The sequence below is a fragment of the Manihot esculenta genome, chromosome 6, assembly GCF_001659605.2.
Source record: "Manihot esculenta cultivar AM560-2 chromosome 6, M.esculenta_v8, whole genome shotgun sequence".
NCBI lineage: Eukaryota > Viridiplantae > Streptophyta > Magnoliopsida > Malpighiales > Euphorbiaceae > Manihot > Manihot esculenta.
Window position 1 is genome coordinate 19,835,788 of NC_035166.2, and position 13,410 is coordinate 19,849,197.

General features: G+C 34.0%; 1 protein-coding gene across 1 annotated transcript; it reads left to right on the forward strand.

The window, feature by feature from the left end:
- The first annotated feature begins 2,892 nt into the window (after positions 1-2,892).
- Positions 2,893-11,110, forward strand: LOC110616970 (protein PHYTOCHROME-DEPENDENT LATE-FLOWERING). Its single transcript, XM_021759517.2, has 12 exons — positions 2,893-3,127; positions 4,310-4,391; positions 4,478-4,542; positions 4,643-4,705; positions 5,755-5,835; positions 6,959-7,117; positions 7,207-7,299; positions 7,965-8,764; positions 8,835-8,962; positions 9,145-9,296; positions 9,671-9,709; positions 9,787-11,110. The coding sequence occupies exons 1-12, from the start codon at positions 2,999-3,001 to the stop codon at positions 10,816-10,818; spliced, it is 2,823 nt and encodes a 940-aa protein (XP_021615209.1). The 5' UTR covers positions 2,893-2,998; the 3' UTR covers positions 10,819-11,110.
- The last annotated feature ends 2,300 nt before the right edge of the window (positions 11,111-13,410 follow it).

Sequence of the window (13,410 nt, forward strand, 5' to 3'; positions counted from 1 at the left end):
TTGATATTCAAGTTAATAAATTGCAAAAAGTGTAATCTAATTATTTAAAATTTAAAAATAATTATATAAAAAATTATATATATTTATTTTTATGATGAAATTATAATATTTTTTAAAATTTTGATATTAATATGATCAATTAATTAATAAAATATCTCATTGATTGATCGATATTTTTATAATTGCTGGTATAACAAGAATCTTGCTGATCTCTATTAACGCTGACATTATGATTTTACCGTTTAAATATTTACCATTTTAAAATTTTAATTGTTATCTAATGCAATAACTTAGTTATTTCATATACATAGCTAAGTTATTCAATAATTAAAAATAAAATAATAATATATAATTATTCGTCTGTAACATGATTAAATTATTTCTAGTTTGAAAATTTAAGAAATAAATAAAATAGTCATGAAGTCAGAGGAATATAAAAAAAAAATTGTGAAAAATTGAGAAGCAAAATATGCATTCAATCTAATTTGTATATTAAAAATGGGGGCAAAATAATCTTCATCTCCATTAAGTAAACATAGAAGACCAAATCAAAAGCCTTTAATAAATTCCCAATCCATTTCAAGCATGAAAATGAAAAAAAAAAAAAAGAAAAAAGCCTAAAGAGGCTTTGCCCTTTACTATCAAGGGTTTTAATTTAATTTGTATAATATCTGTTAAATTTGAGAATGACTTAATTCATCTTAAAAATTAAATTAAAAAATTTAACACTTTTCATCCAAATTATGAAATTTAATATATTTTAAAAAAATTAACTATTAAATTGTGTTCATATTATAAAGATTAAATAATAAAATATTTAATATATAAATAAATAAAAAATTAATTAATAAATTTTTTAATATCTTAAAAATATTTTAATTAATTTTTTAAATTAATAAACTAATTAATGAGTATCACTAAATCTAAAAAATTAAATATTTATTTTCTTTTAAAATAATTACAATCAAAATGAACTTCTGATTTTTCTGTATTTTAATTGTCTGGAATTATATTCTTAAAAAAAAAAGAATTATATTGTTGTTTAAAATATTTAAGTTAATGAGTTACATCAATTTTCATTTTAACTCAAAATTTATTATATTGAGGAGTATAATATAGTAATAATATATTAAAATTTTTATATATATTTAATTTATTTATTGTAAATAAAACCTCATTTAAAAAACTTATACTTTAGTTTTATTTTTATAAATAATTTAATTAGAATTTTATTTAATTATTGAAAATTAATATATTATATAAAAACTAATGAATATAAAAATCACACAAAATAAAAAATAAAAAGAAATTACGAGCACTACAACAAACATAAATAGTCGCATCTTTTAATTTTATTTAATTAGCTACTGTATTAGCTTTCATTGCCAAATTGAAATTAATTTAAGAAAAAAAAAGTAAAAAGTTGAATAAAATAATAGCTAATTTAATATTAATAATTTTGGATTTAATAAATAAAATTATTTTTAAAATATACTAATGAGTTGGAAAAAAAATTTTAGTATATGAAATTTATAAATGTCATTTTTTTTGTTTGTTTCCATAATTAAATAAATTTAAAATTATGATATACAGTTATATTTAATAAAAAGGTCCATATATAGTAATCCTTAACAAAATCTAATCAGCTACAGTTTTTGTTTTCAATTTTTGAATTTTTAAAATGTTACCTTTTCATTTTTTTTAAAAGAAAAGAACAACCGTCACCTTTTCAGTTTTCTTTTTTTTTTTTTTCATTTTAGTATAGTTGTTTATATTTCATAATATTTTATTTAATTGTATACAATTCATAGGATAATTTACTCTATTTTATATTAAACCTGGCTACCGGCTAGAATTGTCTATTTATCAAATTTTATAATTAGGTGTGTATTTAATATGTACAGTTTAAAATTAAATTAAATTAAAATAAAATAAAAAAATATTATTTATTAAAATTAAATTAAATTAATTTTAAGTAAAAATTATTTTAATTATGATTTAGCTCATAAACTAAAACTGTTTGATTATTTCAATACTGAATTAGACTTATCGATTATTAGTTGGCATATTTAATTACAATAAATATAAATAAACGCACATTTAAAAGTTATTTAAAAAAAAAAAAGTCATATGGCTTTAATTTTGTTTAGTTAACTATTATTATACACTGTTCATTGCCATATTAAAAATTAATTTAAGAATATAAAATATAAAATAATTTATTATTATTAATTTTGAACTTAATAATATTAAATTTATTTCTAAAAAGTAAAATTAATTTTCTAAAAAGCAATAGCTTATTACACTTTGGCAAGAAATCCTCGAAAAATTTATCCATATATGGCGAAGGATAGAATTTCCAAAGAATGCATGCCTTAAATTAAAATATGTAATTTCATTTTTAAATATATTAATAATATTTAATTTAATAATTAAAATGAAATATAAAAATAAAATAATTACAAAAATAATTTCGTAATATATGGAAATTTATATATATGATTTGTTGGTTTCCTTAAACGGAATTTAGAATGATGATTGCACAATTATATTTAATCAAAATAATGAGGCTATGGTAATCTTACCGGTCTGATTTAAAATAAAATAAAGATAAGATCAAAGCGAAAGCCTTTAACAAATGGCCAACACATTTCAAGCATGCAAAATAAAAATGCCAAAAGAGGCTTTGGAATTTACTTCCAAAAGTGGAAAAGACTGCAAAAGCCCAAAAAGCAGTAGAGGGAGGGGCATTAAAGGTAAATATGTGAAAAATCAAAGGGCAAAAGTTAAGCCCACCAACACAACGTCCCTACGCGTTCGACGCCTACATGGCAAAGTTGGCAACCTATAAATTGGGACCTTCTCCATTAAGTAATTATCCCTACAATTTTAGTCGCTCTTATAGCGCAGTTCCTCACTGCCTCTCTTTCTCACTGACTTATTGTATATATCATTTCATTAACAAGGTGTTTGTTGAAATTCCTGAATGAAGTGAAAAATGGGTGTTTCTTTCAAGGTTGCCAGGGTGGGTTGGAGATATACGCCTAGGTCGATTCGGATCGATGAGGACAGCGAAACCGAAAATGGAAACGGAAATGATCACCAAGAGCAAGTGAAGGTTAATGAGGTATATGCATAGTGCCTTTTGGTGTTCTTTGAATTGACGGTTCACTTTGCATGTGCAAGTGTAGAGTTTGTTTTTGGCTCCTTGGTGAAAGTGTTTTTGTTTTGGGTGATGTTATGGATGAAAAATCGGTCAATTTTAAAGAAATGCAGCATATGAGTTGGGACTTGCAGATTGATCAAAAGTCCATGCCTTGGTGGAACCATGAAATACTTGTTCTCTCCCTCTCCCTCCCCTCTATCTCTCTATTTCTGTCTGCATTATATTCATTTTATTTCTCGTTTGGTTACAAACTTTTATGTGTTTTAGTGAGGTAATAGTTAATTATTTCAAATGTTTATTTAAGCAAATTTCTGAGAAGCCTTTAATTAACAAATGTGCATTAGCTGATTTATCCGGGTGGTAAATGGATATAGTGAAACTTCTAATCGACTAGATTAGATTGGACTCTAGTACCAATGGCTCTAGAGCATATTGTTCAATATGTGTATAATATATAACAGTTTTATTGGTACAGTTGGATCCACTCGAGCAGCAATGGCTATAGCTCATTGGTCAAAACGCAGTCTTGCATAAAAAGAGAAATATTTACGAGTTCAAAAAATGGATCATAGAATAGCTTACATATTTTCGTCATGAGAAGGCAGATGGCCCATCCCACAAATACTTCTTTTCACCTTTATTTGAAGCTTTTGTCGTTTTCAGATACAAAACTCGGGGATTTCCTTCCACCTCGATTTGGTTTGAAAACCTCGATTTGATTTGAAAAGGTTACTTTTTAAGTTACTTTTCGAGAAGTGGAGTAATTTAGAAAGCCATAATATTTATAACCAAACAAATAAAATTTAGTATTTTCTGACAATTTCAAGTTTATTATCTCCAACTAAAAAAGGCCTTGTTTTTTCCTCCCCAAGGCTCGAGCTGCTTTCTTCTTCTTTTTTCTTTTCTTTTTTTTTTTTTTAAATGTTGCTCATTCTATCAAATGACTTTAGGACATTCGCTTTTGTGTTAATATAAGTTGCTGATTTTGACATTTCCAAGTGTACTTTTACCATCCAAGCATCTTCCACCACAATTATTAACAAAACTATGATACCCCAATGGAGTTTGCGACTTGAAGTTTTTTTATCGATTAATAGATGTGTTAAACAAAACTAATTAAACACACGCGTGGTTCTAATGCAGGGTAGATTGGATCTTGTAGAAGATCAGGTTGCTAGTCATTCAAATAAATTGGCTGAACCTGCACTGCACCGAGCGTTGGAAGGTAATATGGGCCGTCTTTCAGTGTGCCATGCCATGAGCATAATTGCATAAAGGTCTTCGTTAGACATGGTCTTTGTTTTAGTGCAGATCTTGGGGCGTCCTTTTCGATCAATCTATTCCTACATGGGTTTTCTTTTGGAAAGCCTTCAGAGGTTAGTCAGCATTCTTTTGAAGAAAAAACTTCCACATATTTTTTTGGCATATATTGTATTATTGTCTGAACATTTCACTGCTCTCTAAAACTGATTGCAGGTTTTCAATGATGTACCAAAGCAGTTGATTCCTTATGATAGAGCCTCAGAGGCATTTTTCACTGTAAGGGTGTTCCATTATTGTTTGCAAATATAGAATGACGACTTTTCCCTTTATGCTTTTGTTGGAGGGCAAGTATTATGTTAATACTCATTAATATTTTCCTTTTACATGGAATAAATAATTTGTCCACCAACTTCGTCGCTTACTGAGGCAAACATCTTGGGTTATTACGTAGTATTGACTAAAAGAATGTTTTCCCAAATTGTCTTTATATGCATGGTTGCTTGTGATGCAACCAATGATTAGACACTTGCTTACAAAATCTGCCATGTTATGAACTGTGGTAATACTGTGAATAACAAGGTGTTAATGTTTTACTTTATATGGGCAAGGCTCTCATCATTTCAGCCAAAATCATCAGATGATCCAATATTCATAACATACTGAAAATTAATACCGCAAGTCTAGTTGATAATTGCTGCATCCTTTATCCTTAGTTGGATGATTCATAGAAATTTCCCTGGTTAACAGAAGAATCCATATATTTTTTACTTGTAAGTGTTATCATGTGTTAGGCCATGTGGTTTCAAATGCTGTAAGCATGCCAGAGTATTTATATCATGTTTCTGTTTTATTCTGCACACCCACATCCACACACATACTCTCACACATACTCTCTTTGCATTTATTACAACTCTTTCTTCATGAGTATTGAAATTTGAATAATCTTGTTATTCCAAAGAAATCTTTGCTATTTTTGAAAGGAATCCAAGATTTTTTTTGTTCTTATATAATCCTCAATATATGAATACAAATCCATATTCTTTTTTCCATCTGTAACCGTTTCATTTATGATCAATCTTTTTGCAAGTTTCTAGAACATCTCTTTGTAATGACCTCTCGCTTGACTTGGAATAGAGCAATAGTAATATGTTGTATGTAAAGTAAAACATGAATAGAACAGAAAATGGTCTCTGCCAGAAACTTTTGATTAAGATAGGAGTGTACTAGGTTGCACAAGTACACACACACACACTAAAAACAAAGTTGCAATCTCTTGATGTTCAATTTTGCTTTGTTATCTTATTCCGTATTTGTTAATTGCATAGGCCATTGAGTATGGATGGTTACCTGGAGACATTTTCGATCAAATATCTTGCAAGTACGTCAATGGAGCAGTTCTTTGTGAGGTGAGTTAAACTTATGGATTACTTGTGGGTTTTGTGCTTACAATTTTAATATAGTGATCTGTAAATTGCTGAATTTGGTTGAAACTGAGAGAACTTATGTGGTTTATATATGATGGGTTTTTGCTTATAGTGCTTTTGTCCAGTGCATGATTGTTAGACTCTTTACATGTCATTCTCTCCTACACTCTACATAGTATTTACTTAAGTTTTGCCTAGTGACAATCTTATAATACAAAGCTAAATTAACTTCTGGGACCTTGTGTATTTTTCTTTTTTCTTTTTGAAATTTCAATAATATCCTTGCTAAATTTTCCTTTTTCTATCACATATCATTATTAAGTAGTGGGTTACTACAAGTTGCTACTGGCTTTTCTTTCTCCAACTCTTCTTACTTCACAAAACCGGACCTTGGGATGGATTAACGCTCTCCTTTCCATTAAATTCTGATTGTTTAGGGATGTGGTCATTGATTTATGATTTGCTGGAGTTTTGTTTAATCATATGATATTTATAGCAGATGGAGTTATTGCATGAAGCGTCTTAGAAATTATATCGGTGCGTTAAAAGTGTATTTGAGGTTTCCTTGGCACAATAGTGAGGTTGTTCCATCAGAACCTGAGGTGGCAGAAGAAACCAAGGAAACATCCTCCTCCTGACAAAGGAGAAGGTTGCATTTATTTTGTGAAATAGGAGAAGGGAAATTGTGGAACAATGGCATGATTATTCCTTCAAGTTCAGTGTTACAAGTTTTCCAATATGGGAAGGTATACCCTAAAGGAAGAGCATGGATTCTAGGCTAATTACATCCTAATAGAAAATAATAATGTGGATACTAAGAAAAGGATCGTGACGGATATATTCCTATACTAACATATTTAATTCTCATTTGAGCTTGCAATTCAGCAAATCTTATGCATTGGGACACCCTTCTTCGACAGCATCTCTCCTGTGCATATGTAGAATATTTGATATGTATATGTGCATCTCTACTTTTTGGTGATATATAAAAGCACATGATATGGTTTTGTCCATGGAATGTCTGAGCTCCTCTGTAGAGATATCAGTTCTTAGCGGAGACAGTGTGTTTAGTGCAAGTCACCCAATTCTGATAATCTATTTGCAGATTCAAGATTATCGTAATTGTTTGTCCCAGAAGGCAGGTGCTGATTCAGCTGAAACCTCTCCAACTATTCATAAAGTGCTTCTACATATGTCTATGGAAAATGTTGTAAAGGATGTTTTATCTATATCAAATGAATCTTGGTCATATGAAGATCTATTGGTTAGTAAATATGCTTGGCAGCAGAAATTTGAAATGGGTTTTCCTTTTATTTCCATTGATCTTATACTTATTATCTTATTCTTGTTCAGAAAGTTGAATCCCGCATTCTTAAGGCTTTGCAACCTGATCTTCGCCTGAATCCAGACCCATTGTTGGATCATGAAGTATCACTAACTAAGAAGGTATTTATCATGCCAAAGTTGAATAATTGTGAAGAACTGAAATGTGTTGTTGGATTGCAGAGGTCCACAGCCATTGCCATAAATGGTAGTTTGCCTCTTGCATCTAGTTATATGTTAGACTTCTAAACCGCCAATATTTTAGGCTGACTACATTGGTTCCACTTTTCTGTTTTCTAATGCCTTCCTATTAACATAGACTTCGTTTCCTTTTGTTTTTTTGGGAATTGTCTGTTGAATACTAACACATGGAAGTCATTCACATGCTAGAATAGAAATGCAAACAAAAGAAATTTCACTTTTCGGCGGTGTGCCTATGTCCGTGAAGAGCCAGTTGCAATTTTTCATTATGAGAAGGAGAAGTTTACAAGTGCTTATATATAGGGATGCTGAAGTTTTTCCTTTACAAGTGGGAATAGGAGAAACTCTTAATCATGAGTTCAACACCTCATTATTTTTCGTAGAGATTTTTTCCTTGGGCTTTTAGTGTGTAGTTTCTCTGAATACAAGCCTCAATTTCAAAATTGTCACAGTTACGAATTCTTTTCCTTTCCTACGTAGTTGTATTTTGAATAGTTTGAGTTTGTGATTACAACACAAGGGTACTATTTATTCATGCATGATAAATTTCAAAGAGAATACTTGTGAACCGTTGAAAATTTTTGCAGATTAATTTGGGAATCACCTGGGGTTGGAGAAAGAGAAAGCTAAGTTGTGTACAAAACTTCAACTCACAAAACAGTGCACAGGAATCCAATTTTCGACCCAGTGTAGCATATCATGGTACAGAAGTCCCAACTTCACGTAAGGATATTTCAATAGCTGTCCTCAGTAAGGTTGCACAAGAGAACATTCATAACTGTCAATCAGTGGATGTTTGCAACAAATATCCTGCAGCAGATTTGTGTTCATTCTCTACAAACATTGGCAGAGATCAGAAAGAAACTCTTTCTTTGGTTCCTTCTGAGAGTCTCTCTCATGCAACAGTTTGTATACCTATCCTTAAAGGGAACACAAAGCTGCCTGCTGGATTGTCCAATGTCGTTGTAAAACAAGAGCCTTTTGAAACTAGTCATCTTTTCAGTTCAGATGTTCGGACTGTCAACGATACATTTTTGCCCAGTTCTCAATCTCAAGTAGCTTCTGATATTGGAGCAGCAGCAATAGGATTGTTTCAAGGTGAGTTGTTGCCAGGAGAGGCATCTGCTCCTGCAAAGCAAAAGAAGAATTTTTGTCCCAGGGACTCAAGTATAATGATGATTGATTCACTTGCCAGCACCAGAAACTTAAGTACAGCTGATACAAGTTCTGCTTTAGGGAATCTGCACATGGTTTCAGATGTTGTGAAACAAGAGCCTCTTGAAACTACTGACCTTTTCAGTTCATATGTTTGGAATATCAACAATACATTTTTGCCTAGTAACCCGAACCTGGAAAGGTTTTCGAAGATTGGAAGGGTGATGCAAAGGTGCGATCCAAATGTCTATTATTTTTTCATCTTTCAGACACTGATTAGAGCATTTCTTCTATGCACTCAGGTATAGAAAGAATGATAAGAAGCGCAAATTGGAGCAACAGTTGCCAAATAGACCATTTTTTCGATATGATCTTGTTGCTTACCATCTTGCTGATTCTGAGGACAGGAGCTTGAAAGATGCTAACACTAGTAGGACTCCTTTATCAAATTGTTTCATAGATAGAAAACTTAATGCTTATTTGACCAGGACATTGACGTTTGTACACGAAGCTGCTCATTTTTGTCCGAATGTCTATTTTGTCTCGCATTTACCTTTTGTTTTCACTATAAATGTTAATCTTTCTGTTGCTAAATGATTTGCTGGTGTCCAGGAAACAGAATTTTCCAGGATGATTGTGGGGCCCAGATTAAATTAGTCATCACAGAGATGCTCAATGAGGGAAAGGTGGAAACATCTGTTGTTTATGAAGAAGAAGAGAAAGATTCCATCAGTTTGCCTCTTTCAACATACTGTCCTACTACTGTATGTTCCCCCATCTTCATTTTACAGTTGAAATAAACTTCTAATCTTGAAATAAACTCCAAATGGTACTCAGTCTTTCATTAATGGCTAAGGGTTTCCTGAAGGCTTCTATTTTGGTATGCGCTTCAATTGTGGAACTACAAGAAGATGTAGCATTTCCTTCAGTGTTGCCATTTAACTGGGGAAAAAATGTTTTTTTTCTTTTTGTCGGACCTAAGGAATTCATTTTTTGTTTGTCATATTACCGTATGAAATGATGCAGGAAAAAAATATTTGGGATTACATGAGAAAATTTTTTATTCAAAATTGGCATTTAGTAGAGATTAACAATCAAGGTGGTTGGACTAAAATGCTTACGTGCATTCATTTGGCAGCATTTTGCAGATATCTTTGCTGCTCAATTCCAGTCATTGGTAAGTCTATTGCTGTTGGTAGCTTTTATTCAATTCTTCTGTGCTTGTACTGTTCTGTGACATTCTTTATTATGTAGTTGGTAAAGGAAGGATACCACATAGCTGGAGATCGCCCAGATCCTTCTGTTCATAGTTGCGAAGGCCAGTCGAGTAGTCAACATCCTGATATTATACAGACTGATGCTGCACCATGTGGATCTGTTCTACAGTCAGCCCCAATATTAATCCCTGGATTATCGACTTCTATACTTCCTCCCATGAAGAGCAGAATGTCAGCCCTTAACACCTGGCAGCTATCATCCCAAAATATTCTATCCAGAAGGCAGCTGCTACCCCATGTAAACTTCCAGTTGCCCTTCCAAAACTTGCCCAGTAATTTATCCAAACCACAGATCGACATTGCAGCACAAGTAAGCCCTATAAATCCACAATGGCCAGAGATTTTGAACAAACATGACTACTTACAGTTTCAGATAATGCGAAGCCAGAGACATCAGGAGCAACTCATGCAAAAGAAGGCATTGTTGGGAGGATTGGGTGCAGCTATTGGTGTTCCAGGTATGATGCAATGGGATAGTGATATTTCTGGGATAGGAGATGCTGTTATGGCCTTGGGAGGGTCCATGAATTCACTGCAAAGAGAACAAGTCCCCTGGATTGGCAACCTGGGGCAGTTTAATAATCTTGGCAGCAATATATCTTGTCCGAATAAGAGGACAAAATGCTTTTGCATGATGTCTGATTACCCTTCTTCACTTCTGGCAAAGCTGGCACTGGGGGAACCAGTAGCACATCAGGGGGGAGCTATTATGAGTCGAATTCCAATCCAAAGCAATGGAATGGTAAAAATGCAGAGACCAAGTATTCCAAATCCAGCTTATCTTATGAACAATCAGCAGCTGCCACAGATACAGATACAGCAGCAGTTGCAAATGCCATATTCACAGCAACAAGCAGGTAGCTTTGCTGAGCATGTGAGTTCATCATTAGCTCAGGTTAACCTACAACAACTTGAACAACTACTACAAACTGGCATCTTGGAATGGAGCGCCAACTCGGCAGTCCAGGAGAGGAGTGATGGGAATGGCTTTCGCCATGGTTGGTTCTGAATGAAAGGTATCATGTTTTAATGTCGACAATAGGACTCTTATCGATATCAGAATATGGGGTGCATAATTGGGGGTGATGTAAATACCCAAATAGATATTAATACAAAGACACAGGAAAGTGTTCCTGTCCTTTGCATCTTTGCTGGTGATGCCTATGCTAATGCTGTGTAAAACATTATATATATGTGTATGTTTTTACATAGTCTGAGGAAAAAGTAGGGCTAGGAATATATGTATGATTAGCATGCATAGGTTTTGCTAGCAATGAAGTTTATGATTTGAGTTTCGGTTCTTTATTATTTTTTTATTTTCTTATAAAAATAATCTGAAATTTTTATTAAATTTAATCCGTCAACTTCCAATCTTTTTCCCTTTTGATTTGGGTTTGGTTTTTAGGTAAAATGAGGGTGGATGAGCTTTGCCAATTTGTTTTTGATGACTATTGATAATGGTTTTGACCACAATATAAATTGGCAAATTGGGGTTTTATTGCTTTTGGGCCATGGGCTTTTATTTTAAAAGCTTAGTTTTATGGCCATCTTTTTCAAAAGAATATAAATTTATTACTTACCATTAATTATATTACTAATATATTATGGGTGATGACTGCTGGGTCTCATTCACCCTGGTCTCGCCCAGGTCCAAGTGAATTAGCTGGTCCAAAACCCCTTAGGTTGACCAACTCAGCATCTCAGGTCTCGATCCAAACACGCTGGGTCGGATGAGTCACCCGCGAGCCCAGATCCAGCAAGAAGAAGCCCAACCCGGTGATGTGACGTGAGGGAGAGGAGTTGGTCCAATCACTTCGCAGCCCTGTCTGTACGCGCACCAAGGGAATTAAATGGCCGCTTGACATGAAGAGAGGGTCTGACACGTCCGTACGTACGGGCCTGAGTGACATAGACAGGTAGCACAATAGCAGGGAGGCCGGGGAATGTGAGGAGGGGTAAAAAGGAGGGGGGATATTCTTTTGGGGGGTTTTTCCTTCTTCTTCCTCCACTCCACTTTTTCTATTTTCCTCTACCATTCTTGTTTATCCGTACTACACTAGTTCATGAACCTGACTTAAACGTCGGAGGGTCTCCATCGGGGGCATCCTCGGTAGACCCCTGACTATCTTTCCTTATTTTGCAGATCATTTCATCAAATCGAATATTGAGAGACTCATATGATGGACCCATATGATGGAGCAAGAAGAAAATCGGATCTATCATGGAGTAAGAGGAAAATCAGATATATCAAATGGCGCCGTCTGTGGAGAACGAAAGAGATTTTACTATTTCTAAAGTTCATAAATTCACCCATTGAGATCCACATAAGGTATGAAAGTTTGTGCGAAAAGGAAGCTGGGCTTACAGTAACCCAGCTAAAAAGAAAAATTCATTATATTCAAGAATATTTTGATAGTCTTTCAAGAAGTTTGTTTTAATGTTTATTGAATTTTATTACTACTAACTTATTCTTTGAAACCCGGTGAAGTGAAACTTCAGATCGAAATACTTATCTATGAGTATAAAATTTAATCCTCTCTATAAAAAGAAAAAAGGGTGAGTGATGTATATATTTGTTGAAATTGTGAGGTCGGCTGTGTATATGTTGTAAATGTGAGATGGGTCGGCTATAAAGTCCCAGGTTAGCAAGTTAGAGAGGAAATTAATAAATAAAAAATAGGCGAGGTTGGACTAGCATTTCAGGTCGGATAGGGCACGATTCATGGCCATCCAACTTGGTTGCACAGCAGCGCCCCTCAAGTATCGAGGCAACATGGAGACAATAAGAAATGATCAAATGTCCAGGCTGACCGAGGTGGATGAACTCAGACTCTGTATGTCGTCCAGCTTGAAGACAAGGTGAACTGAGATACCCCTGGTCGGCATGGTCGGCATTAGTCCATCTGAACGGCGAAAGGACGACCGATCAAGCACCACTAGTAGGACCACCAATGGTTTCGCTGGTCGAAGCATCGAAAGGACGCTTGATCAAAGCATCGAGGGATCTGCATGGTCAAGTCCGTAGGTCGAACACTCAAGAGTTGGACAGGTCGGTTGGGTCACCAGGTCGGCAAGCCCTCAACCTCTGATTGAATAGGCCAGCTCTAGCACCAGGACGCTTGATCGAAGCATCGAGGGATCTACATGGTCAAGCCCGTAGGTCAGACAATCAAGAGCTCGACAGGTCGGTAAGGTTACCAGGTTGGCAAGCCTTCAACCTCGGATTGAATAGACCAACTCTAGCACCAGGACGTCAAGCATTCAAAATTGGATTGTACAAGCCGACAGTACCACCCGATTGGCAGATCTCAAGAGAGGGCTAAACAGGTTGGGTTCACAACAACCTTTTTGCTAAGGCACTAAAAAAGAGAGAGAGAGAGAGAGAAATGGAAAAAAACTAAAACCAGCCAGCCACCAGCCAAATCCACCATCCCAATTTCTACACACAGAGAGAGAGCAAGCAAGAGCGAACAACAATATATCATTACCTGATTACCATATATATTGGACACGAAGAGAGAGAATCAGATGGAAAAGTGTGCATTCAGAGAGATAGAGGGGAACTGAGCGTATGTGTTGTCGGCAAGGAGAACTTTTAAAG